At 37.6% G+C, this 27,982-nt stretch overlaps 2 protein-coding genes across 2 annotated transcripts; both read right to left on the minus strand.

Moving 5' to 3' along the window:
• Window positions 1-6: 6 nt before the first annotated feature.
• Window positions 7-9,395, minus strand: LOC306862430 (N-acetylglutamate synthase, mitochondrial-like). The gene is made up of 8 exons (XM_079405236.1): window positions 8,990-9,395; window positions 7,486-7,772; window positions 7,184-7,397; window positions 2,200-2,380; window positions 1,886-1,925; window positions 1,339-1,470; window positions 616-798; window positions 7-540 (listed from the first exon to the last, which is right to left on the minus strand). The coding sequence occupies exons 1-8, from the start codon at window positions 9,314-9,316 to the stop codon at window positions 363-365; spliced, it is 1,542 nt and encodes a 513-aa protein (XP_079261362.1). The 5' UTR covers window positions 9,317-9,395; the 3' UTR covers window positions 7-362.
• A 7,865-nt stretch (window positions 9,396-17,260) lies between these two features.
• LOC306864884 (protein LSM12 homolog B) lies at window positions 17,261-25,029 on the minus strand. The gene is made up of 5 exons (XM_079409161.1): window positions 24,845-25,029; window positions 20,279-20,412; window positions 20,092-20,201; window positions 19,810-19,936; window positions 17,261-18,828 (listed from the first exon to the last, which is right to left on the minus strand). The coding sequence occupies exons 1-5, from the start codon at window positions 24,969-24,971 to the stop codon at window positions 18,733-18,735; spliced, it is 594 nt and encodes a 197-aa protein (XP_079265287.1). The 5' UTR covers window positions 24,972-25,029; the 3' UTR covers window positions 17,261-18,732.
• Between the last annotated feature and the right edge of the window lie 2,953 nt (window positions 25,030-27,982).

Raw genomic sequence — 27,982 nt, forward strand, 5'->3', positions numbered from 1 at the left:
TTGTTTGAATTTATAATCATTTATTTCTCAGCACAAACTAGGCAAATGTATGTTTATGACCTGCTGTAAAAGCATATTAGAACACAGTCTTCATTCTAGCATCCTGTCAACCACAACATGGTGAGGCAAACTGACACATAATAAACTCCACTGTTCTATTCCACTGAATGTGAATAAATATAGATTACATATAATTTTTTTTCCCCATACAGTGAATACAGATGAGGTCTCAAAACCTCGAAACTCCTTTTGCGTTCCACTCTAGTCTTATGGGTTTGGAATGACATTGGCATTGTTACCAATAGTACTTGAAGACACAGTTAAGATATGAAGCCCGACAGTGTGTGAGGCGAGTATTGTTTTCATGATCCTTGAGGTTGCTGAAGTGGTTTTGCTTCTGTTGCGATGTGAGAGCAGAAGGAGTCAGGAAGGCACTTGGCGTACTCCACCAGCTCATAAGACTCACGGATGTCCGAAAGGCCGAGCCAGAATACAATCCAGTGGCCATTTACGAAACTGCCATCACAGTGCTTGAAGTACCTGAGGATTTTAACGCAGAATGAGATGGGCAAAGACTGAGAATCACAACAGGGCAATGTGGAAGACAAGACACACCAGGGATTGATACGGTTCGTAGCGCGGGATCTCCAGAAGAGCTTGCCCAAATCCTGGCGAATACACTCCCACAAGATCTGACCGGTTCCTTGACCTTGTTTACTGCTGCTGACCACAAATTTGTCCAGGTACGGAGTGCCGTTGTTCACCGGCTCTGTGGTGATTATAGCAGCCGCACTGTACCTGCAACAAAACGCAAGAGCAGATTTAATAAGCTCATATTCTTCTGGGAGCAGAATACTTTAAAATTATGTTTTTGGTTCACCACAAGCATTAAAATGCCTTTCAAAAACAACACAACTGTGGCATGCAATAGATTGTGTTTGGTACGCTGTGTCAAGCATTGAATTTAACCATTAGTCTTGTTTGTCACACGAATAAGCTGCATGCGATTATACATGAGAAAATTATGAAATGCAAATTTATAATACATATATATATATATATTTTTTTTTTTGGCATATCAAAGTAATTTTTTACATGCCTGGTAAAATGTAGTTTTGTTTATAGGCAAGTTCATCCTGGTCTAAACATAATGGTAATTTAAAATGATTCATTTCATAAGTCGTAGCTAATCTTCAGCCAATTAAAATTAAAAGCTTTGCTTTCAAAAGCAGCAAATACAATTACCAATAATATAACTATTTATGTGGTTGTGTCATGTTGTTTTTCATTGGCTGTACAGGATAATTAAGGCTTGCCGTTCAGAAACAATGACCTTACCCCTGAGACAGGTAAATGGAATGCAGTCTACCCTTGAGAGAAGCTATATAATCCTCTCTCAGGTTCTTCTCAAAAGACTTATTAATCAGTGCCAAGAGACGGTCAGTATCAATGTCATCCAGGCTACCATATCTGTGAAGAAAGAATATCCTCACATGAGAGATGTGAGCTTTGTATGAAGAACAGACCATTGAAGTTGTTATTCACTGTTAAACTTTACATGCCTGATATCGGATGACACGGTTGTAAATAATGATAGATAATTGTATTTATGTATACACACAGTGAACACAACATCTTAAAATGTTTGTTTAATAGGCAGCTGTCTAATGATACAGTACTTCTGACTAAACCTGACACCTGTTGAAATGAAATCTGCTTGTTCATTCTTGATTATTTAATGACCCCTAAAAGCAGGAAGTGATTATGAAATAAGAAAACCTTGAGTTGTACATTTACGCATGTTGGTGGATGGATGGAAAGCTGTGACTCATTTCTGATTGGGCAACATCTAAAAAGCAAACACTGAATTGCATCAATCTCATACCTGTGAATGGGATCTCCATTTTTAAAAAGGGTGCCTGAGCCTGAAAAACGAATAAAAAAAAGACACATTGTTGGTTTAAGAAATACAAATAAGGAAAAACTTTCTTTTTATTGGCCCCATATTCTGTTATCACTAACTCTAAATCATAGTGAAACTCGTAAAATCCAGCAGCTGTAGTGGGTTGTAAATATGGGTCATGTGTGCTAACAAATGATGTTACTCGCCGGTCTACGTGTGATCTCCCTTGAATTTGAACTTTGACTTTGATAAGTCGTATTTGTCTTAGCAGGTGTGTGTTTTATCTCCCCCCTCACCCTTGTGGCTGAAGAGCTCAGTGAGAAGCGTGTCTGCCGAGGTGAGGACAGCCGAGCTCTCCGCCGGAAGCAGGTTGAGCAGCTGCGCTATGGCACTGACGCATCTGTGCTCCACAACACTCAGCCATTTCGAAGAACTCAGCCCTGACAGATCTCCCGGCAATGACACCAAACCCAACACCTGAACAAATAAAGCATGAATTTAATAAGGAACCGTTTCATAAATCCATGATTTTTCAAGTTTATCATATGTTTATTCATTCATGTTTATGGTCAAGTACTTTTGAAGCTTACGCATATCATCCAGACATTTTATTCACATTTTCCAATATACTTTGTAACAACAAACTGCAATACTACCACCTTGTGTTCATGAAGCAGCTGTTAACAATCATTCCTTGAACCTATTTCTGAACTCTTATGTTGAACCACATTTTTATTTAGGAAATACATTTGGAAAGTATTGTTACACGTATTGTAACATGACAATTTAAAAATATACATATCTGTTAAGATACATAATTGGCTACTATGACTGAATAGGCTTATTATAATCAAATAAATAATAATAATTGCAGATCAGATCTCTGTGTGGAGCACTGGCTGTTGTCAGACTCCTTGTGTATACAAAAACCTCGCTGGATTATTACAGTGAATGGCAATAGGAATGTTTTGGAAAGGTAAATTGATAATTTTCCTACTGACACACTACAGCAAAAGATATACCGGTCATTCCATGAAATGCATCATGCAATGTCAATACTGTCATCGTTTTTCAAATGTAAATTTAAACAATTATTTCTTACATTTCATTACATTTTAGTTAGTACTATTACTATTGTTGTTAATGACCGGGATAGGATGATCAGTCTCAATAAAACACTTGTTTTTCATAACTCATTGTCAATAATGTATCCATGTAAATTCAATTACAAACAAGGGCAGCAAGGTGACTGCAGTCTCTCGCTCCAGTCTTGCAATGTTCAAGAGAGTGAAACCAAATTTCAGAATCAAGATCTTGGTCTGGTTTCAGATGATCACAGAAAGACCAAGATCTGATCATCTTCATTGCCTAATAATTGAACCAGATCAGTATATCTGAAGTTCTGTGAGGGGACACAGGCAAACAGATGGACGTATTATCTAATTACAATACCCTTAAAACATTAGATCTCTTAGAAATGCAATATGCTAAATCAACAATGAACTGACTTGAACTGAAAAATTGACTGTTTACTATTGTATTGTCACACAAGTAAGTGCAAAACAATATACTGCAATTTAAAATTGTAAAGCCGTACAGTATTATGTAAACAAATATGTGCAGTGTGCTGAAGAATGTGTGTCCTGTCATCCCTGTTACTCTGGTCAGTCCTGTGACAATGATGTCAATCCTGTTACTCTCATTAATTTCATAAAAATTTGAAAAAAATATTTTTGATATAGCCTTCCAGGTTTTTCCATTGTAATTTTAACTGTGTTTTATTTTGGAAAAAGCCTTTTTAATATCTCTCTTGTAATTTTTTTTTCTTTTTCTTAATTGACGTGGTCAAAATTAGGATGTTCTAGGTCATCTGGATGACAAATATAAATATATATTAAAAAAAATCTAAAACTTGAAACAATCCCAGTGAAAAGAGAGAATAAAATGCTGCTCATATATGTGAAAACTATCACATAGTTGTAATTATAACGTTTGTGTCTGTAACAGGGTTGACAAAAATACCAAAACATGAGGTAGAAAAACAGTCATAAAATAATAAATGACATTGCCTGGAATGACACAATACAATTTCTTGTCACTTTAAGGTGCCTTCATTTCATGGATATTTTAAAAAATGTTGATTAAACTTATTTTATTTTTACAAGTGGAAAAGGCACCGATTTCGTGGAATGACTCATAGACATAACTGGCTCAAAACTTTTTTGTGAAAATACTAATGTTTCGCCAGTTTCTTTGTTTTCTCTAGTGCATTTAATACTACCCAAAAGTATCTGGGTGCATACTTAACTTAAATAAGCTCGCCTGGTCTGACAATATGCTAGAAATCTATAAGAAAGGTCAACGTCGAATTCATTTTTTGGTGGAATGTCATGTATTAGCCTATTTAAGACCTGGTTTCTGTGGTATCATCTCTTATCTTGTATGCTCTCACCTGTTGGGGAGGCTAATTGTTAGAAAAGGAGAAGAACATTGAAACAAGCTCATAAAGAAGGCAGACTCTGTTGTAGTGGTGTGTGTTACCCACAACAGAGGAGATAGCTCAGATTACAATGATTGATAAAGTGTTCTCTATGAATCATGATTCCTCCCCCCCCACTTCAGTTCGAGCCCTTGTGAGTATATTTAGCCTAACTGCCATTAGGTTGTGTAATCAGTGCTATACAAGATGTTAGACTGTATTGTAGAATCATTTGGTTGTATATAATCATAATACTTTGCGAAACTGATACAGGAAAATTGTTGTTATTTTGAATGCATATATTCGCAGTCACCAAACTCAATCAAATAAGACACCTACTCAACATCATCTGCTCCAAACTTGTGAAATACTTTACAAGAGTATATACAGTAACACTTTACTCTATCTTATCTACTAAATCGTTTAGAATTAGCTGTTGGAATATACAGGGATTGCATTCATCAACTTTCGGGAACAAGACTGCAGACCAAGACTTACTTAGTAATATAAAAGACATAGCTAGACATTGCTATATTTCACTAGACATGGTGTTGGAGTAATGAGACCTTGCACTGTCCAAGAGGTCACAGGGAAATCACTAAATCACAAAATTCAATTGGAACCAATCTACTGTTGAAAATTTCAAAGAAAACATGAGCAGCTCTGTAATACCAAAAATACTAATGGAATAAACTCAGCAACATTCCTCTTAATTATATATTTCAAACTTTGCCCACTAAGTTAAACAACAAAACAAAATAAAAAAAAGAATATATGGTTTGATGATGAATGGAAATGTCTTAGAAAAGACCTTCAAAGACTTGCTAACAAGAAGCATAAAGAACCAGCCAATCAGACATTATGGCCTTCCTACTCCAACTGTCTGAAAATTTATAAAAAAACACTCGTTTGCCGCAAAAGAGATCAATATTATGAAGCTAGCATCTTTTGGAATCTCTTTAAAAAGTCTGAAAGCCCCAAATCAGACAGTCTGGAGGTCTTCCTTTAAAACTCTTTATCAAAAACTTGAATCCGACCTCAACCAGTCCCAAAAAAAACTAACGAAAAGCTAGAAGATTTAAATAAAACAATAAAAAATGACCAAAACCCTTATAAGATACGCTTATATCATCATCAAAAATAAAGGAGCAAATTAAAAATCTAAAATTAAAGAAGGCATGTGGACAAGACACATGTAATGAAATGTTCAAACTCAGCAGCAGCCTTTATATAATTCAAGCTCTAGCAAAATTATTCACTTTGATCTAATCCTCTGTGACTTTCCTGAGACTGATCACACTTACATATAAAAAAGGAGATAAATTTGATCCCAGTAATTACCATGGCATTCCTTCCAAGACACAACATCCTAAATAAATCGCAAATTGGCTTTTTACCGAAACAACACACATTCGGCCACATCTGTTCTCTCCACACTCATCTAAAGAGCAAACAAAGAAAAATATTTTTTTAAAAAAGCTTTGGAACTCTAAGAACCGCATTCTTCCAGCAGGGCCGTGGAGTGAGGGATGCAGTCTGAGCCCAGCCCTGTTTAACATGGAAGAAGCTCTGGATTGCTCCAGAAGTAAAATGTCTGCTGTATGCAGACGACCTGCTTCTGCTGTCTCCCACAGCTGAGGGTCTCCGGCAGAGCCTGGCCTTACTGGAACAGTATTGTAAGGAATGGACACTGACAGTAAACCTGGACAAAACCAGAGTCGTGGTAATCCAGAAGAAGGAAAACAGATACCAGAAGTCCTAGAGCACAGCACCAGCTACACTTATAGTACCTGGGCATTGAGATCTCGGCATCATGGGGCTTCAGTCTAGCTGTGAAGGCCTTGAACGAGAAGGACCGGAGGGGCATTTTATGCCATAAAATTACAGTTTGGCCCATTTTTTAAAATTTTATAACACCTTTATTAAATACAAAACATCTCATTACATTATCCCATAATCTCAGAAGAAGACAATATATCATTATCAACCTAACACAGCAAGTTTTCTACACTCCAAATGTCCTCAAAATTTTCCACCTTCTTCATAGATAGATAAAAAGTAAAATCATGCCGCCTTCTTGCTTTTATGAGCCCTTTAAAAACCAATTCAACTACACAATTTGAGTCATAAGGGAGAGAAAGAGAGAGAAGGTACGTTTTTTATGTTTGTAAAAGAAGCGTCTTATGCCCACCAAGACTGCATTTAGGCTATTCAATCAAAAATACAGTTAAAAAGTAATGTGAAATATTATTGTTCTGCTCAGTTGTATGGGTTTGGCGCCACCTAGTGGCAGCTGAGTTCAGAGGAAAGCACATTTCTCATGCATCAGCTTCTCCTAGATCTTTAGATGCCATCCTTTGTTTTGTTTGTAGAAGCATCATCTGTAAGTTAGTTCTTCGTTACATAATACTTGATTATATATATTTGCACATATTTGTGATAAGTTATTTTCTTTTGAATCTTCGATTTGATGTAATTTTAGTAAAAGCCTCTAGCTATTAGCCTAGCCTTTAATTTGATATGGCACTCAGTGTGTTGATTTCATTCTACTTTGATAAGATAATTTGTCTGCATGAGACAATATCTGTATTCAATGTTATTTTTGGTTATTTGATCATTTACTGTTTTTGATCTTTTTTTCTTCATTACGTCACAATGTCAAAAATTTCAGGTTTTACTATCTTTGTGGAGGCATTTGGTCCCCACAATGTAGCATAAACAAGTACACACACACACACACACATTAATAAAATTAAATAGTACAATGCTTTCTGTTAGTCATATTCACATCTTCGCCCTACCTTGTGGTTTTGGTTGCGGATGCCCCCTGAGCTGTTCAGGAATATGACTTTCAGAGGCTGCAGTGACTGCGAGATGGCTGCTGTGACCTGGATCGGACTGAGCACAGAAGAGCGGCCAGCTGCATCGCGGCCCACCGGACAGACCAGAGGAATCACCCTGCAGTCCAGAGTCCACTGCAGAAGAGCCAAGTCCACGGCAACTGAGGGACCACTGCTGATACACGCAGACAGAGAACACACAGTGAGAGAGATAGGAGATGCCAGATCAGCCCATTATCACTCGGTTAAAGTGGCTGCTAAACCTGCTCTCATCCTGAGCGTGCTGCAGTTGTAAGAGGGCCTCTGAGCTAAAGAAGGGCATCACATTGGCTGAGTTGTGCTGAAGTGCTTCTGTTAAAGCCTGACAGTGTTTCACCATTGTAGTCCTGGCGAGGGAGGATTTAGTCTCGGTTTTGGCACTATCCTCTTCCTCCATCTCAGGAGGCAATCCCATCACCACCACAAGCTTCATATCCATCCGCTGCAGGAACGAGAGCCCAAAGGCCAGACTCTGAACCATCTCACAGCTATCAAACACTGAAGGGTCAACCTGCAGACAAAGCCAAAATCAGCTTCAAACTCTTCATAAAAATTATGTAATTTTAATATAAATAAAAGTATAAGATATGTACATGGTAGAAATGCATTTTTGAAGATTATTGATGTTTTACAAGAACATCTCAATTTTTCTACTTCAAAAAAATTTGTTTAATTCAATGCATTACTTGCCATTTTTTCTGCATCAAACTTTTTTTTTCAGTGTAAATACATTTTAACATTTGAAACGTCATGACCCCAAGGAACAGTTTTTTAAATCATTTAGACTACAAAGTCAGAAAGACTGCTATTAAGAAGTCAGATATCTGCAGTGTAGCCTACCTAATTAGTTAATTTTGTTTGACCAGTGATCCTGAAACAGAAAAAGGCTCAATTGTCTACAGAGTCAACAAACCAAAAACGGATGGCAGAAAGGATCTGTACACTCAGGCACAATTTGTGCAGTAGCCTGATGAATAGTCAGCAGTCTTCACATAAAATGTTCAAATTCAGCTTCTGATTAATCCTGCTTACAGTGCACAAATATGCCACTTTAAAACTATTAGACTTAATATTTAAATGAATATTTATTACAAATAAATTCATATTAATCAAATTAATAGACATTTATAGTAGGCCTATAAAGTTATAATAACACATGAGATAGTATAAACATCTACATATTGTGTATAAACACATTAAAATGTTATTTTATAAGCTATTAAATAAAGTTTGTTGAATATATGAGGATGGATGTATAAAAAGTATAACTGACATTAAAATATCTGTCTTAAATTTTAACATCTTAAATGTATACGTAATTTATCAAATAATTATATAGAGAGAGAGACAGAGAGAGAGAGAGAGGCCTATATATATATATATATATATATAGCCTATAATTGACATTAAAATCTAATATAAATATTAAAATAAAGATATGTTTTTATCTAAATTGCGTTCGACTCTCATGTTGATCATATACACTGGGCAAATTTTGAGCAATTTTGCCGGGCAACTTTTTTTTTTTTTTTTTTGAGCAATGGTGCTTGGGCACTTTCCTATTGAGAATGGGTAACACATTTCTACCTGGAGACTTTAGATCAGTCGCGGGCCCCGTGTCTCACCTGGTAGCCCGTTGACAGCAACATTAATCAAAGTTGCCCGGCAACATTGCTCAAAAAGTTGCCCCGTGTATCATCAGCCTCACTCTGGTCGCAGGACACGCACCTCCAGAACCGCAAACGCTGGAAATGATCCGGCCCGCTGGAAGTGCGTTAACCAGTAGCGAGCCTCCCGTGGATCTCCTCCAATTTCATTGAGAAAAGCCTTGACATCTCTGTAGATCAGCGTGCGGTTGGACCAGGCGTAGTTGGGGGGCTCCTGCTGGCACCTCGCCGAGTTTTTGCCCCCGCGGCCCGCGGCGCTGGATGCCCTCATGCGCTGGTTCACTGAGGCTAGGCTCCTCTGCTGCCTCAGGCCTGGCGGTCTCGTCCAAAACTGACCAGCCATGACCACGGCCCTGCAACCGGACAAACCGCTATTGAGTTTAGCCATGAGCAGAGCCGCCGAGAGGGAGAGAGAGAGAGAGCGAGAGCGCGTCTGACTGCTCCGGCGTTATGACATTTTTAGTTTCTGATATTTTCGGTTTCAGTGGGCGGAGCAGACATGAATATTCATCCAATTCTAATATGATAATTATTTTTATTTTTTATTTGTATTGCTTATACAGTCAGTTCAAAAAGAACATTGCCAAGGGATCACACACAAATCCATAAAATAATGACCAGTTATAAATGAAACATAATTATCAAACACAAATGCATGCATGCACATAATACATTAAAAATGGTTAAAAATTAACATTGTGAATGACAGAAACATTTCAATGAGATCCAAACAATCATACACAAGGAAAACATCTACATTCATGGATTTTCTTTCAATAGGCTACTTCTCAAATATTTCAAGAATCTTACTTTTTCATTCTTTATAAGAAAGTGATCAAGATCATTTTAGAAGTGAGTTTAATTCAATTTTAAAAAGGGAATAGGATGGGGAACTATTTGCGAATTTTTTGCTTGCGAATGAAAAATTTACCATATAAAATTAAAAATAATAATTATAGTATGTTCCAGGGGATTATTTTTAGTATTGTTTTAATTAACAAATAGTATCTTTTAAACTAAAGGAGAGTACAACATTGGCAATATCAAATATATGAGAACCTCAGACCAAAATTTCTTGGATATAAGGCAGTTAAAAACTAAATGAGCTAATGTCTCCTTGCTTGTCTGCAAAAAGAACATGCGCTATGTCCAAATATTTAGAAACATTAGAATTGACAGGATATATTTTATGTAAATTCACAATCCTTTGCTTTATTGGAAATATATTTCCCAGGTAAAAGCCAGCCTCTTTTCCAGTCTGTATCATCATCCAAGGAGGCACTTTCTCCTCTTGAAGAAAATTTCCTTTTAAAAGTGAAAAATTTGGTGCACATGCCTATTATTACATTTCTTATCTAACGGATCTATGCCTTCCAAGAGCAAAGCAGACTGAGTACTAACTTAATCCATGAGAAATTGCTTTATCCACCTTATTAAACTCTTTTGGAGGAACTGGGAAACTATGGTATCCCATGAATTGCTCATAGAGAATACTTCCTGAGTCATCAAATAAGCAAAGGATACAATTAATATGATTTTGAAACCAGTAGGGGAAATAAACAAATATAATAATTGTAATTAATTCTCTGGGACAGTCTGATACTTGCATATTATGTAAATCTGTTCTTTGTGTTAGGTAACAGATGTTTAAGTCAATCCCTAACCACTCAACCCCTCTGCATAGTTGATGTTGTTTATTGGTGTAAGTATGTTATCTTGTGGACTGTAAATGATTTAATAATCTGTACTGGCTATTTGTTCTAAGCAGCAAATATTGACAAATGTTCAACAACATAGATAATTTTTAGTTTGCCGCTGTCTAGTTTGTTGGTTCACAACCTATTACATTATTTGCTCAAACGTTAGAGTATATCCATTCATATGTGTCGGACAAAAAGGAGCAAAATGAGTCTTATTAAGGCAACTTGAAAGCTGGTATTTCCCTGAAGAAAGAGATATGCCAGTCCCCAGTTTGGTAAGCTGATGCTGTCAGTGAGAGCTCCATAAGGCGCCAAACACTCACTGACCTGGATTTCTTCATTTTCTCTCCACACAAATCTGCTTAAACGCCAGAGGTTTAAAGCCCAGCCTGTGCCACAAAGCAACTGCAGATACAAGTCTTATTTTGTCCATATTTTGTTTTAATACAGATCAATGTAATAACGCTGAGGGGTTCCCCAAATGCAACGACACTAAATCTATCATTAAATTATGATTTGAAAGTTCAATCAGGGTGCTGGAGGAACCATGTGCAATAATTGATGTGTAATCCGTTGACAGCAGCTGCAGAAATTTGGGAATTAATTTAACTGGCTGTTTTGAGCACATAAGGACACATGAAAGAGATTTGTTGGCAGAAAGGGTAGGGAATACGGTGTTTTTATTGTTCTAAAGAACATAATTATTGACATGCATTCATTTTCCATTGAAACTCAAGATCACAACTGAAAGTAAAAGCATTTGTTATTATGTAAAAAAGAAAAAAAGAAATGTTAGAAGGCATAAAGCTGATCACAGGAAAGGAAAACTATTCAAATAAAATAATACAAAAATAATAAAATCATTAAAATTAAATAAAAAATGGAATAATTATCACGCACTTTTATGCAAATGTTTTTTAAATTGTTTTTGAAAGAAGTCTCTTCTGCTCACCAAAGCTGTATTTATTAGATCAAAAATACAATAAAAACAATAATACGGGAAAATATATTTACAATTTAAAACAGCAGTTTTCCACTCTAAAATATATTTTTTAAATGTAATTGTTCCATGTCGGGTTTTCTGTTTTCCCCTTTGACCTAGTTCAGTTTGATTAGTCATTGTGTACACCTGTCCTTCCCAATTATCTGCCCCTTTATAAGTTCCTGTGTTTGTTAGTCTCCCTGTCGGTTATTGTTTCTATTATTGATGTGTGTGCACTCCCTTGTTTGTATCTGCTCCTGGAATCCTGATTAAAAGAAGGATTATTGTATATCCTCGTCGTGCGCTCATTGATCCGCACAGCATCCGTAACAGTAATCTGTGATGCAAAGCTGAATTTTCAGCATCATTACTCCAGTTTTCAGTCACATGACCCTTGATGTTCAAGAAACATTTATTATCATCAATGTTGAAAACAGTTAATAATTAATTATTGCATAATTTTCTTTCATGACTCTCTGATGAAAAGAAAGTTCAAGAACAGCATGTCTTTACTGTCATTTTTTAAATAAATTTAATGCATCCTTGCTGAATAAAAGTATTTGTAAAAGTACTAATTAAAAAAGTAAAAGAAAGCAAAGAGATGAAGCTGCTGTACAGTATTATAATCTATAACACATCTACACAACTAATTGGTTATCTAAGCACAGATTCTAGTCTGAACACATCTTAGATTACAAAACTTTCTATCAGATCTGTTACCAAATACTTTTGTTCAAAGTTTGCGAATTGCATCTTAAGAGTCTCAATTTCCATCACCCCATCGGCTTAATTCATTGTATCATTGTATTTGCTCTTTGTTGGGAAAAGGGATTTTATCTGTTTTATCTGTTTTAATAGTTCAAAAGAGAAAATGTCCTAAGTTACCTCATGCAAAATGGCCTTACTGCTCTTGAGGTTCGCCCTCATTCTGTTCCCAGTATTTTCGCTTCTTGCGTTTTCTCTCTGCCATGACCAAGGCACCAAACACGGTCACAATCACAGTAGCGGTGATGACTAACACAGTAACGGTCTCAGCCACGCACAACTGGCTGTCAACCCAAGCCAAAGAAGCTCCGGCGAGCTGCCAAGGCTCCCGACAAGTTACGTTGCGATAGTCGTCCACGTGGAGGTGCCGCACACTGAGCAGCTTGCTGAAGACACGGTGCAGGTCGCAGTCACAGTTCCAGGGGTTCCCAGCCAACTGCAGGTGTGTAGCAGCTGTGTGCAAGCTCAGGAACGTCTTGAAGTTCAGGTGCTCCAGATGATTCCCCTCCAAACCCAACAGAGACAGACTTTGCAACGGTGCTAGTGCATTGACCTCGATCCCAGAGATGTTGTTGTTGCCCAGGAGCAGGACTTCCAAGGCAGGCAGCATGGTGAGGGATCCGTCTCGCACAACACCCAGGAGGTTCCCTTGGAGGTAAAGGTGGCGCAGGCGGGACAGGCCACGGAACGCACCTGGCACAAGAGATTGGATGCAATTGTGGCTGAGGTCCAGCTTCTCAAGGTTCTCCAGATGCTCAAGACCTGGAGGTTTCAACAGCACCAGTGCATTGTGGTCCAGACGGAGCTCAAGCAGGGAAGACAGGCTCTCTGAGAAGTTAGGAGGGATCTGAGTGAGGTTATTACGGCTCATGTCTAGCTTCTCCAGGAAGGACAGAGAGAAGAAAGCTTGTGTGGGAAAACAGACATTTGGGTAATCCATGTATCTTCAACTCATAACTCAGAACTAGATTTCACAGTGCAACTCCCAATTGACAAAACTATGTGGATTGAATAAATCAGGGCTGTCCAAACCTGTTCCTGGAGATACAACTTCCTGCAGAGTTCAGTGCCAACAAGCTTGTCTGTTATTATCAAGTGTTTCTAAAGATCTTAAAGGAATAGTTCACCCAAAAATGAACTACCGTTGATGAATTATTATACGAAAAAATTATTCATCCTCAGGTCATCAAAAATTTTGATGAGTTTGTTTCTTCATCAGAAGAGATTTGGAGAAATTTAGCATTACATCACTTGTTTGCCAGTGGATCCTCTGCAGTGAATGGGTACCGTCAAAATTAGAGTCCAAACATTTGATAAAAACATCACAAAAATCCACACGACCCTAATCCATCATTCAAAATAAACTATGTGGATTGAATAAATCAGATGTCCAATTCTGTTGAGATGTAAGTTCCTGCAGAGTTCATAGCAACTCTCTCTTAAAGTAATAGTTCACACTAAAATGAACTACTTTACTAAAACATTTATTTAAAATGTACTAATTAATTTACCAAAAAATGACTCACCCTCAGGCCTTCCAATATGTAGATGAGTTTGTTTCTTCATTGGAACAGATTTGGATACATTTTGCGTTACAGTAAATCACTTGCTCACCAATAGATCCTCTGCAGTAAATGGGTGCCGTCAAAATGAGAGTCCAAACAGCTGATAAAAACATAACTGTAGTCCATCCCTTGTCCTCTCAAAATCCACCACATTTGTTTAGAGCTGCTTTAGACAATTTTCACTTGTAAACAGTGCTTGATCTGTGCATATTTCTCTCCTAGATACAAGATAACCTTTTTTTTCAGGAGAAATATAGAGGAATCATATCAGGAGATAAAATCATCTTAATGATGGATTTGTTTATTACAAACACACAGCTTTTTGTTTCACACAACATTACCTGATGGAATGGAGTGGTGTGGATTATTATGATGTTTTTATCAGCTGTTTGGACTCTCATGCTGACGGCACCCATTCACTGCACAGGATCCATTGGTGAACAATTGATGTAATGCTAAATTTCTCCAAATCTGTTCCGATGAAGAAGAAAAAAAAAATTTCAGCAAATTTTCATATTTTTAGGTGAACTATCCCTTTAAATGGCTGGTTCAGATGATACTTTGATTAGGTAACTTTACAAGGAAGGAAGATGACAGGATTGTGCACCTCTGGAATAAGTGATCTGACCTGTGTTTGAAGAGCCTGGATGCTGCTGTCTGAGAGCACAAGAATACGCAAAGACCAAAGGCCAGCAAAAGCTCGGCTCCGGATCTCCCTGAGCTTGTTTCCTCCCAGGTCTAGGAGCCAGGTGCCATGGGGAAGTCCATGCGGGACATCCTCAAAACCTCTGGCTTGGCAGTCCACCAGGTCTGAGTGTTCATAGCACCGGCACAGGTGACTACACAGTCTCGAGCTCCTCGACGGAGACAGAAAGAGGAAAAACAATGCGATGCACAGCAACATGATGTGATGACAGCTTCAAGAAAGAGCTCTGCAGAGAGAAATTGCTATCCAGGACTCTGCATGCGGCGATTAGCGGATCCTCAGCTTTCTACGGGAGATGAACGAGATCCCTGTGATGAACGCGTACAGTTTCTATTAAATGCATTCTGTGTCGAGACGGCAAATACAGATGTGCAGTGCAGCTGAAATGTCTATCAGAAGCATTTAATCGCCTTAAAACCATATGCGACTGGGTTTCTTTCTTTTTTCACTCACACACAAGCACAGATACAAGAAAGTAGAGGAGAACTTACTGTCTTTCAGTCTTTGCCAAGGAAAAATTAAAACTGTGCTACTATAGTAGGGCTTCAGTGAATGCGTAGAACATCGAGCCGTTGCAAAGTTATTGTTTTATTCCTTTCCTCCACTAAATAGAAAGAACAACGTGGTTCTCTTAGTCAATAACACCAGTCTGATTTCTCAGTTCTTCAGTCCGGCTCCGCTCCGAGATGCGCAGCGCACTAGTGATGGGAGACTCATTTCTGCGAATCGGTTCTTTCAATCATGTTTCAAAGAACCGCTTAAAAAACTAATAAATCAGCGATTCTTTTACGTCATAACGCAATCATGTTTTTATGGTAATATTACTGCACGCTCCAAAACATTCCACACAGTTGCATGTATATAGGTATAGCAGCCTACATGTTTATTATTATTATTTATTTTGTGTCAGTTCAGTTGGCTGCAGACATGGATTCAGCTAAAAAAAAAAAAAAATAGAACATTAATTTAATTTACATTAAATTTTACAAAAATATGCCTAATTAACCATCTGCTTTTGCTTGTTTATAAATAAGCTATTTTAAAATGCATTAAAATTAACTCTTTCGCATTTGCTTCGATTTAATGTCATAAAAACATTTTCCGACCTTGTTATATGTAGCTTATCATCATGTATTTCATAAACTGGTTTTGTGAATAGGTTCAATATTTATTAAAAAGATCCGACTCAAAATAATGCACTCAGAAATGCAGGTGTCACATTTGGTCATAATCCAACACGCATTAGGCCTAAACCTCGACTATCCTTGTATAATTTTCCTTTTTATCTTTGATGAAACTCCAATGCGATTGCATTACGCACTATTTTGACTGAGACTGACAGTGCCTAGCTTTCTGACATTTATTTTTGTGTTTCACTCATTGAAATAAATAAATGGTACGATTGTTACATCTGAGTGAACCACGTGTGGTATCTCACTGTTAAAGTTATGTGCTCACCTTTAAACTGCAAACTAAAGTGGCCCAACAATACCTGGATGTGCCATGGGGGTCAGGGGCAGAAACACAAGATGATGCATGATTAAATAATGCATACGTTTGTACATGGATAATGGAAAAACTTTAGCATCAATGATTCATTCCAGTCAAGGCTGTAACTATTCATTCAAACTCATTAAACAATAACAAGGGATCCCCTTTGCTTCCCTGACAAAATTAATCACTAACTTTTTCTGCACCCTCTACATGGCCATACTATTTCAATTAAATACAGTGGTGGCCAAAATAATTAAAGCACTAGTATTTTCACCAGCTAAAAATGGTTTTAAGTCAGCTGTTTTTATCTTTTGCTGTAGTGTCCGTAAGAAATATAGTGGCTTTACAGGCAGGTTTCTTGAAGCATCTCGGAGACATTGCCACAGTTCTTCTGGATCGAGTCTGTCTCAGTTTGTTGTTTCTTCATGTCATTCCAGACAGACTGAATGATGATCAGATCAGATCTCTGTGTGGAGCTCTGGCTGTCCTCAGACTCCTTGTGCAAATAAAAATCTCACTGGATTATTAAAATTAATGGCAAAATGAATGTTTGGAAATGTAAACTGATATTTCCTTCTTACACACTACAGCAAAAGATAGAAATAACTGACTTAAACCATTTTTAGCTGGTAAAAATACTAGTGTTCTAATCATTTTGGCCACCATTGTATGCGTTTATGTGACCCTGGAGCACAAAAGCAGTCATAAGTAGCACAGGTATAGCAATACATTGTATGGGTCAAAATTATACATTTTTCTTTAATGCGAAAAAATCATTAGGATATTAAAGATCTTGTTCCATGAAGATATTTTAGCAATTTCTTACCGTAAATATATCAAAACGTAATTTTTGATTAGTAATATGCATTGCTAAGGACTTCATTTGGACAATGTGATTTTCTCAATATTTAGATTTTTTTGCCCCCTCAAAGACTCTAGATTTTCAAATAGTTGTATCTCGGCCAAATATTGTACTATCCTAACAAACCATACATCAATGGATGATGTATCTCAATTTAAAAAAAACTGACCTTTATGACTGGTTTTGTGGTCCACACACACTGCATATATAGCTATATATCTCCAAAATATTGAAGAATATAAATGATTAACACTCGTACGCATTAAATGAGATTTTTCTCTTTTTTTATTTCTTCATTACTATTTAAAAATAAAAAATAAAATACTGCGAAAGAAACCTATAGGCGAACAGCAACCCCGTTAACGCACAGCGATTTAAACTGGTATGTAACGTGGATGCCAGTCACAACTTGGCGCCACTGCTAGAGCCTCCACCAGGCTGCAAGGTTCACGAGGCTGGGACCGGGAGGATTTCTGCTTTGAGCCAGTGCTGTCCATCCCCCCTGTCCCAGTCTCTTAACATGGCAAGATTTCGCTTAAACATTTCCTTTTCCCAAAAAGGAGATTACAAATATTCCCGTTCAGAAAAGAGATCAGTCCTGTCGCGAGAGATGAGCAAGATATGAGCCGTCTAACGCAGACACATACCAAAGCTGCAATAAAGACATTCGAGTCTCTCATTGGTCACTGCATGTACCCTTCCAGTTTGGATGTGTTCGGAAATAATAACAATAATACAAACATTGCATCATAGAAAATGGTCCCACTATGGAAGAGGTATTCAAAATGGCAAGGACCAATTATGGAAGAAAATTGCAACATAATATATTACACGCAAACTGAAAGGATGCTTACACTCTTAAAAATAAAAGGTGCTTCAAAAGGTTCTTCAAGCGATGAACCATTCAGTTTTACCTTTTTATAATCTGAAGAACCTTCTTTCACCACAAAGAAAGGTTCTTCAGATGTTAAAGGTTCTTTATGGAACCATTTAGACAAAAAGGTTCTTCTATGGCATCATGAAGCACCTTTATTTTTAAGAGTGTACAGTACTCACGAGTGTTACTCCGTCTATCACTTAAAAAGTGACATTTAAAAGTAAAACAAGGGAGTTTTATATTAAAAAACATGTTTTGGAAAATTAGATGCTATGGGTAGATGCTAAATGCAGTTCACTTTCCCCTTACTCCACCTTCAGCTCTCAGTCAATCTAAAACTAAAAACAAAAATTAAACCCTAAACTCTATTTATAAGGCTTTATAACCTAGGAAAATAGTTTTTGTTCTACCCTCACACACTTAGTGCCAAATTTTGTAATTGTAGAAAGGAAGATTATGGATTAGAAGAGAAAATGTGATTTCTTTGTTGGCTATCCAAGCAAGATGAAATAAACAATGGTTTATTTGATGACAGGAAGGGGGAAAAAAAAACAAGGAGATCCAACGGGGTGGGATTGGGGGGTGAGTGATGTTGGAAGGGATGTCAAATATTTTCTACATGACATGATATTCTAAGATGGCACTCTATTTTTGCCCTCTCTTTTGTCGGTGGAAGCAGTTTTTCTCTTCGGATGTGTAGGACCGTCATCCTTGCTCAAAACGCTGAGTATCAGCTATCTCAACCTTTGCCTGGCGATTGGTTAAAAAAACAAACAAAAAACATCAGAAAATATTAATTTAAAACAAACAACACTTCCTTTGTCAGCATAATGTTTCCTCTCTGAGCCTGGGCTCATGATGATAAAGCAGAGTCTTTCTGTGTTTGTTGAGCTTGCTGTGAATGCTGCACTGATTTTTGGCTCTCCATCTCTCGAAAATGTTTCTCCACCTGTGGACAGAGCACAAAGATTAGCACAGAAAAAAAAGACATTATATCAATTCATATTAACAGTAAATGTTGTGGCCAGCTGTCATTTGCATGGAATTGGAATGAAAGCTTGCACATTGCTACAAAATCCTGAGGCAAATATATACTGGTATATTTTTATTTTAAAATTAAAAGCTGATTTCTCCAACATTAAGGACTCCAATAACAACCTGATTAATGGAGTTGTCTTTCCTGTGCCAACATATTTCTAAAATAACTAATAGAATATAACCTTTTTTAAGCCAGCAGTCTTTACATTTAAATAATATGAATGAGCCAACAATTTGCTGCTTGTCCAAGCAAACAGAATAACCATTTTAGTTACATTGAATGGGAAATAAATGTAATAAAAAGCAACCTATTTGACAAAATTAATATCTTTGTGCAGATGAATAAATACTTCTGAAATAATATTTTAGAGAAAAGCTATACACTTTAAATGCAAACCATCTGATAAAAGTTGGCAGATTTAAAATTAACAAAGTAAATTTTAACTACTACACATTATAAATATTATAGACTTAAATTATAATTGACATGGGGTGAAGCTCACTAAAGACCATTTTTACAAGCATTTTTTATTAATGTTCAAATGTTTGGGCCAGGTAAGATTTTTTTAAAAGCAGTCTGGATTTATTTGATCAAAATACAAATACAGTATAATTATAATATTGTGAAGTATTGTTAAATCGGAAAACAATTGTAAATGTATTTTATAATGTGATTTATTGCTGTACTGGCATAAATCATTCTAATATGCTGATTTGGTGCTCAAGTAAAATTTCTTATTTTATCACAATTTAAAACAGCTGCTTAATATTTAGCGATACATTTTTTCCACAAGGATTCTTTGATGGAATAGAATCAGTTGCAAGCACAAAAAAGATTTTAAAAAAAATCTTAAAGACCATACTAGTGTGGAACAGACTTGAGATGACTTACTATTTTCCGCACGTGGCTTAAAGCGCTGCCCTCTTTGCCTTTACAGTTGTCCACTTGATATGGTGGACTGATGACCACCTCGTCCATCACTATGATGTTTTTCTCCTGCCATTTGCAGTCTTTGATGCTGCGGGTGAAGACAAGGAGGAAGAAAGTGAACCATCCGTTCTATTTGATATAATCACGTTAAACATTTCATCCACAAGACAGACGATTGTTAATAATATTACTTAGTATAGAGCTCTAACCCAAAGATAGCATTTCAATAATTCCAGCACTTACGTTTTATGAATGGTCTGGAACAGCAGTTGGCCCTCTACAGATACACCAGCACTAACTGCATAAGCTTGCGACAACTTGTCTTCCTTTTCCGCCCGTGCTCTATTTACAAGCTGCGCAGGGATGAAGAAATAGAAAGATATTACAAATAAACAACATGCAAATGGCATAGGTCATCATTTGACCTTACCTTGTTAAAATTAAGAGATGCTAAAGGGGGAGGAGTTTCAGCACGGTCACAGATGACGTCCACATCCGACACATAGGCCAGGTTAACAAGCACCACATCGCTCAGATTGGGTTTACCGCTGGACGGGGCACATTCTGATCACACGAGTCAAGGAAGCTGTTTGGCAAATATGTATTTATTAAAGCAATGCATGAGAGATGGAAGCCACCTAGATAGCTATGATCATAGGATCAGTGTTGTATATTAGCTGAAAGACACACTTTGTGTATTTCTCCACTCTAGTTTAATTTTTAGCATCTCATTTTAACAAACAGGATAAAATAACATCAGTGTCTGTCTGTAAGGAGATGAGTGTCATGGTGAAAGCTGCTTACTAGCTTGACAGCTTGCAATCAGATATGAGCCATGTTCAACGGAGGAGAGGGTGTCCTGTGGTCACTCGTGCTGATTTTAGAGGGGTCACGAATTGCCTTTTTTTTGTACTGTTCTCTGAGGTCCGCTTATAATGTTATCAAGATTCTTACACTAAGAAACATCATAATTTAGAATAAGCTATTTTCTGCACTGTTTTGACCCACCCCTTATCAGAATGCTCTGTTTGAATAGGCATGGAGGATTGTAGACGAGGAAGTAAACGCCCACTGCTGTGATTGGCTTACAGTTGTGTATGTTTGACAGCCTACATCCTTCACGGATCACTCAAAGACTATAGAAATACAAAGACAGTTCACTCCTATACTTATGAATGGGAGATACTACAATGTGCAATATGGTGGGATAATCCCGCCTTCTAAATGAAAGAGCCAATCATTGATTGGTAAAGTCATTGCATCACTGCAGCGGTCCTTAGCAGCTCCGGTTCCCATAGAAACCTGAGGCGAACACTACACATTTTTGGGAAATTGGTTCATTTTCCAACTCCCCAAGAGCTAAACAGTTGAGTTTTACCGTTTTCGAATCCATTCAGCCAATCGCCAGGTCTGGCAATAGCACTTTTAGCTTAGCATAGATCATTGAATCGGATTAGCATCTCACTCAAAATTGACCAAAGAGTTTCGATAATTTTCCTATTTAAAACTTGACTCTTCTGTAGTTACATCGTGCACTAAGATTGACGGAAAACTAAAAGTTGCGATTTTCTAGGCCGATAAGGCTAGGAACTATACTCTCATTCTGGCGTAATAATCAAGGAACTTTGCTGCTGTAACACGGGTGCAGCAGGCACAATGATATGACGCAGCGCCTGAAAGTAGTCCCCAGCTAGGTAACTAGTTATGATATAGCTGGGGACTACTTTCAGGCGCTGCGTCATATCATTGCGCCTGCTGCACCCGTGTTACAGCAGCAAAGTTCCTTGATTATTACGCCGGAATATCGAAACTCTTTGGTGAGATGCTAATGGTCTAATCCGATTCAATGATCTATGCTAAGCTAAGCTAAATGTGCTATCGCCAGACCCCGTGATTGGATTCAAAAACGGTAAAACTCAACTTTTTAACTCTTGGGGAGTTGGAAAATGAGCCCATTTCCAAAAAAAGTGGAGTGTTCCTTTAAGCACGTTGGAGCTACGCATGCGCATTGGCTGGTCTAGCCTGAAAAATAAGCTTTTTAAAAGCTATTTGAGCATAAGAACAACATTCATGGGGCAGTTCATTTCAGATTTTGTTGCTGATTTGAAATATGTCATTTAATCGCAAGTTCAGCGAGCCGTTTTTGAGTTTTCAGGATTCCCCGATTCATTAAGATAGGACTTGGTCTTGTTTGAGCTGCCCGGAGGCATTGCAAATATGGCGGCCGAGTTAACGGACTTGCCTTGAAAGGGACTTTAGATCAATGCTGCAGTGATTTAGGTTAAAACCGCATAAATACTTAATGCATATCAAACGATCTGTTTAAAGGAATATTGATCACGTAATAAAAACAGTTACTCGCACTTATGTTGCAACATTACTATCGGATCCAATATAGTCGCACAGCATTGTCTTTTAGTCTGAATCTTTCTGAAAATCCCACGTCGAACTGTGCCTTATTTGTAAACGAATCCGCGGTAAAATGAAGTGAACAAAGGATCAAGTTCTTACTGATGTGGTCTGGATCGTCATTAAAAAAAATTATCCGCTCTTTCCTAATGTTGGGATCAGAAGGAAGCAATACAGAGACAGTTTTTGGCACTGCACCGTGTCTTGTGTTCTTAGCATCTTTATCGTTTGGTTTCTACATGGAACTAATCGCGAATCGGTGGGCGGGGCTAAACAAGCAGTGATGTAGAAGCAGGCGTTGATCATCATCTGCGTAGGCGGAGTTTATCCACACTATTACATAATAGAGCCAGACATTCCACAAGCTGTCGTTTTGGCAGATTGGCTTCAATATAAGCAGGTTTTAGACTAACGAGAAAGATTTGTGTTCTGAAACTTACAGGATGTTTTCATAATACAATGACCTCTTATGTATCAAAAGATCAAGGGTATTTCAGTTTCTCAGTTCATGACACCTTTAAGGTATTAAGATATATTTAAGAAGTTTTGTAATGGTTTAAACATAACCAACCCTGTCTCCTGTCCGAACCCTCAGAAGTAGATATGATGGTTTTGTTGAAGCATTATATAAACAAGTCGTCTTAATATATTTTTAACAGAAAGAAAACTGAAGCAACAGAGCTAGTGATGATCACAGCTTAAGCTTTTCTTTTCAATGATGCATTACACTCACAATACAGAAGAAAATATCTGTCACTACTTCCATTTCATCTAGGGATGCATCGATCCGATACTCAGGATCGGTATCGACTCCGATACGGTCATTTTCTGCGGATCGGGTATCGGTCAGACGATACCGATACAAATCCGATATTGTGCGTATACTACTCTGTGTAATTGTTGAGCCCCACGAAAGGCACAAAAACATTATAAAGCACCATGAAGTTTTCGTGCACTATATTTCAAGTGTTCTGAAGCTGTTCCATAGTTTAATCTGAGGTACAGATGAATATTTAAGTCTTTAAATTCAAGTTCTGGTAAACTGCGTGTCGCATTCGGTTACTAGTCAAACTCTCTTCACGAGCGCACAGTTACTGAGGTTTAAAACTGTTAAAAGAAAAGGCTTAATAAACTTATGCACAGATGTTAAGGATCATAGATGGAGTAAACTAATGCACTAGCATGCTGAGCTGATCATCTGACAACAAAATCAGTTATATTACATATAAATTTCAGAAATCTCCTTAAGGGCTTCTCGGCCAAAGTATTCTGAGATATAGTGACAGTTATTTGAATGTTTAACAGGAATTACAGCACATCAGCAGGTTAGCAAGCAAACCACAGGGAACAACTCAATGTGACCAACGCCTGCATTGAACAAAATAGGGCATGATGCATGGGAGAAATAAAACAGCATATGTAAAAACGCACTGAAATGCTTCATTAAGATCAGTCATTGCACATCAGGATGCGCATTTCGTGTCAGGCAGAGAGACTGGGCTGTTAGCGTTCAGGCTAGCTGACGCCCCCTGAGCACGAAGCACGCTGGACGACAGAGCAGCAATGCTGTATTTGACAGCCTGTCCACTCCCATTCACTTCCATTATGGCTTGGTAACTGCAGTTCAAAAGATATCAAATAAATGCAATTAAACACATTAAAGCCCTTCGTTTAAGACGGAAGCATGCAGGTTTTCTAAGTTGGATTTGCATGACTTGATTTTTTTCCCCAGTCTTGTGAGATGACTGAGCCAAACGAATGCATGAATCGGTCTTTTTGAACAAATCTTCTAAGCGAACGAATCATTCAAGCTCACCTCTATGCAGCGACTCGTTTTTCTTTCTCCGAAGTCTCAGGATTCTTAGCAAAATACGTAAAATTATAAACAGTCTCCATTTCCTTACACCACATGTTATTGAGATTTAAGGGGGCAAAAAATTATATGAATCTACTAAGCCAAGCATGGCAGATGACCATAAGGACGTTAAAACAAAAATTATAATTTTAGCCTATTTTGTCGAACTTTCTTCGCAATTTGATATCCACTGCTTTACAAAAATTGAGAAGTTAATTTAAAAAAAGCACGAAAAAAAATGATTAAGCTGATGGCCAGCGAATTGATTCAAAAGATTCGACTCACTAAGATGAATCAAAATCTCCACAACTAAACAAAAAGACAAATTGACATCACCACGGTTTTGCATCCAGTTAAGGCTCTACACAAGTGAGCAAAATATACCAACTAGACAATATATTCATATCCAGTACAGAAATTCTCCTATTAATGCGCATATTAAAAATTTCCACGAGAACATTACTATCGTCTGAAACACTACAATACTTAAAAACAACCCAGCTAAACGCCATGCTGTGTTATGGAGAGGATGCATGAACTAAAGAGCACGCGATTAACCAATCGGAGGTTCAAATGCGCAGCACCTGACTCAGCACGCGCTAAACCCGGAAGCGAAGGGCGAGTGGACTGTCTTCGCCGCGCTGGAAATGTCTTTGGCTTTAGCCCAGACCAGGCCTCTTGCAGTTGAGGATCCCGATGACTCAATGACAAGCCGAGACGACAAAAGGATACTCAAAGTCAGCATCTTGGAAGGGTAGTCAAAAGCGACGACCTCTCCTTGCAGGCTCTGCCCCAGGCAGGTGATGCAGGAGACATGGCTCCCGACGCTGAAATACTCCCCTGGACCAGGAGCCGCCATCTTCTCCGCCAGGAAAGGGGAGCCGTCGCCTCACGTAAACACGCGCAGCCGCATCAGCACGGGAGGGAGCGCGAGGAGGCGTTCCGCGCGAATGAATGAAGTGACGCTACGAGCCAAGCCACGCCCACTTCACTATGGAGTAGTAGATCAGGAATATCTTACTAGTGCACTACACGCCCTCATTCATCCCCTCCTCACTTACTCATCTTCCTGGTTTATGCACAAGGATGGTTGAAATCCTGTTTTTACCTTCTGTGACCTAAATCAGGCCTTTTTAAAAGTTTTGTTGCTCCAGACACCCAAATATGATGGTCACACTTGTAAAGGACCTCCTTAAAGGCAGCTGAAAAAATCCAAATCAAAACAAAAATGTTATTTTATAGCATCAAACTCTTATTTTTCCCACCCACCATTAAAGTAGGCTACTTTTAGATGTATAGGGAGAAACATCAAATGTTGACTGTAGTAGAATAACATGGTTCTCATTACTCCTGAAGAAAGAAGAAACCGTAAGTCAAATACTGTAGTTTGTCATTTTTAAAAAATTATAAAAAATAATAAAAATCGTATTTTTTACATAATTTTTTTTCACTGTAATTTCATATGGACAGTTTAAACCCCCTGACCTAAATGATGAAAAAAAATAACAATTAGAAGAATAAATAACAAATACAATAAAATAAATATTCATCATAATTTATGGGCTAAACATATCTAAAATATCACAAAGATTATATTTTGATTAAAATAAAAATTAAAATAATTTTATATAAATTATGCATATAATAAAATAGTAATATTTTATTACAATTAACAGTGATTTCATTATTTTAAAGAATCACAAAAATATTACATTAAATACATGAATGAAGCTGAATGAAAAAATGAACCTAATTTCCGTGCATTGATTTTTTAAAACTAATTTAAGAGACAATATTTGTCTTACACAGACAATATTTCAGGAAGATAAAAATATCTTGTATCTGTATCGCCAATGGCTCCAGTGTTTCCATGTATACGTTGAGCTGTATTTAAACAAATGAGGAAAAAACACACACAAACAAACAACCAGCAGGATTCAAAGGGACAGCAATTTTTAATGATTAATAGTCACAGTAATAGATTGCTCAAATAGCGTGTATTGCACATGTGTACACATATATGCACCCTATATACACGTGTGTAGCAGTTAGTATACACACCTTTGTATTGTCGCAACATGAAAGCGTTGAAAGAACACAATAAATCAGGGAATGTGCTTTGATAATTTCAGATAACTTCTGCATATCAATATGACCAGAAGATAGACAAGAAAGAGAGAGAGAAAAAAGATCTTAAAAATCCAAGGTTAAAAGATCTCACAAATCGAAACACCCAATCACAACGAGTGATGTAGAACAGCAAAGAAATGAAGAGACAGTGAAGGAGACACGACCTCTCTTTCAAAAAAGTCAAAAAATATACAAGCACTCTTTGAACCTCGGCGATCAAAGGTCACTACATATACACAACATATGAATTAATCAATAAATATACATATTTACCCAATAGCAAAATATGTGGCAGAGACAGTAAAGCTATCTTCCACGGCGAATGTTGATGTCTTTACACATACAGAGGTTTCCCGGTGTCCATCGTAAGGCCCTGTTCATGCCGTTGACATTTGTCGTTGCGAAAGAGAACGCGTTGATTAAAAAAATAAACCGTCTCTCTCTCAGCACCTCATTTAAGAAAGCCAAGCGTCGTACTGTATTACATCTGAGCGATCATTCCCCCTCTCCATGTACTGCTCAACCCAAAGAGAAGGTTTAGGTCTCAAAAAGGGACTTCTCCGGGTCAGCCGATTCATCCAGAAAAGTATAAAAGGAACGGAAAAGAAAAGGAGTAAAAGCGTTCACCACCAACTGCACGGTCAAGAAACTGTTCGACGCCATATACGGTGAAAATACAAAACTCTGCACAAATGGTTGGTGATCTACATCCAAACGTTACGAAACCTGATCACAGTAATTCCTGATTCAGACAGCACATCCCATAGCCACATAGAAGAGGGAAATTCTCTTAGTGTATATTACAGTATCTAAATACAGAGGCTAGTGTCAGCCTGATTTTCACAAAGTGTTTGTTTCCTGTTTCTCTTTAACCGCAGTTTGCGCGAAAAGCAAGCCAATGCGCTTGATGATAATAACGACTGACACCAGACGGTTAGAGAACGAATGAACAGCTGAAGGTGACGTTAGTGTTGAAAAAACAGCATGTATAAATACTTTATCAGATGGTGACGTAACAAACAGACGACTGTTGTTGTGACAAAAACTGGCCGTTCACTTGTAGCTATTGTAATATATCTTTTAAAAAAGTTAAAGTTATTGCCCAAAGGCTATGAGGCCGTCAAAGAGACGTGATGTCATTTTTCATCGATTTACAATGAGACAAACATCGATCCGTAAGCAACGCAACGCAAGTTTCAGCAGTCATTTCTGACTCCAAATAAATAAAAGTGCGCAGAGTCGAGAAATGCGCAGCGAAATTTCGGACGTTTCAACATCAACAGTTCATCGGCGAATCAATGAACGTACAAAACGAAAAACGAGAGTTCACACGTCGCTTGCTGAGATAATTCACTCTGCTTTTAATGCCTCTCAATTTGCGTCTGAGAACCGAAAGTAAAAAAAAAAAACGCGATTAGGTTCGGACCTACAGTGTAGTTATTAGTGCAAGATGCTCCAGGCCCACTTCAGTCTCGTTAAAAAAGTACTTGACATTAGAAACGTCATTACAAACCGAGTAATGCTGCTTCTGTGACACTGCTAAAGGAAGAGGGTGACTTTAAATAAAGGCGCAACGGATTCAATCGAATTTGGCCCCCAAAAAGCTGTTGTCACACAGTGAAAATGTTATGAAGGATCATTATTTCAGGGTCATAAACAAGCCATTGCATTTCATCCACAAGTGCACAAGTGATTAACCAGCATACAGCTATTAGACGACTGTCAACAGTTATGAACAAT

This window comes from Barbus barbus (genome assembly GCF_936440315.1).
Source record: "Barbus barbus genome assembly, chromosome: 4".
Classification (NCBI taxonomy): domain Eukaryota; kingdom Metazoa; phylum Chordata; class Actinopteri; order Cypriniformes; family Cyprinidae; genus Barbus; species Barbus barbus.

Bases quoted from the DNA above. Each gene is read 5' to 3' on its own strand.
- LOC306862430 (XM_079405236.1), bottom strand. From the start codon at position 9,316: ATGGCTAAACTCAATAGCGGTTTGTCCGGTTGCAGGGCCGTGGTCATG. The intron at 7,398-7,485 runs GTTTAGCAGCCA...TGCGTGTATCAG, and splicing joins CACGCTCAGGATGAGAGCAG to CAGTGGTCCCTCAGTTGCCG. The intron at 1,926-2,199 runs GTGAGGGGGGAG...TTCGTTTTTCAG, and splicing joins TGAGCTCTTCAGCCACAAGG to GCTCAGGCACCCTTTTTAAA.
- LOC306864884 (XM_079409161.1), bottom strand. From the start codon at position 24,971: ATGGCGGCTCCTGGTCCAGGGGAGTATTTCAGCGTCGGGAGCCATGTC. The intron at 19,937-20,091 runs GTAAGTGCTGGA...CTTCACCCGCAG, and splicing joins TTCCAGACCATTCATAAAAC to CATCAAAGACTGCAAATGGC. The intron at 18,829-19,809 runs GTAAGTCATCTC...CTCTGTCCACAG, and splicing joins TAAGCCACGTGCGGAAAATA to GTGGAGAAACATTTTCGAGA.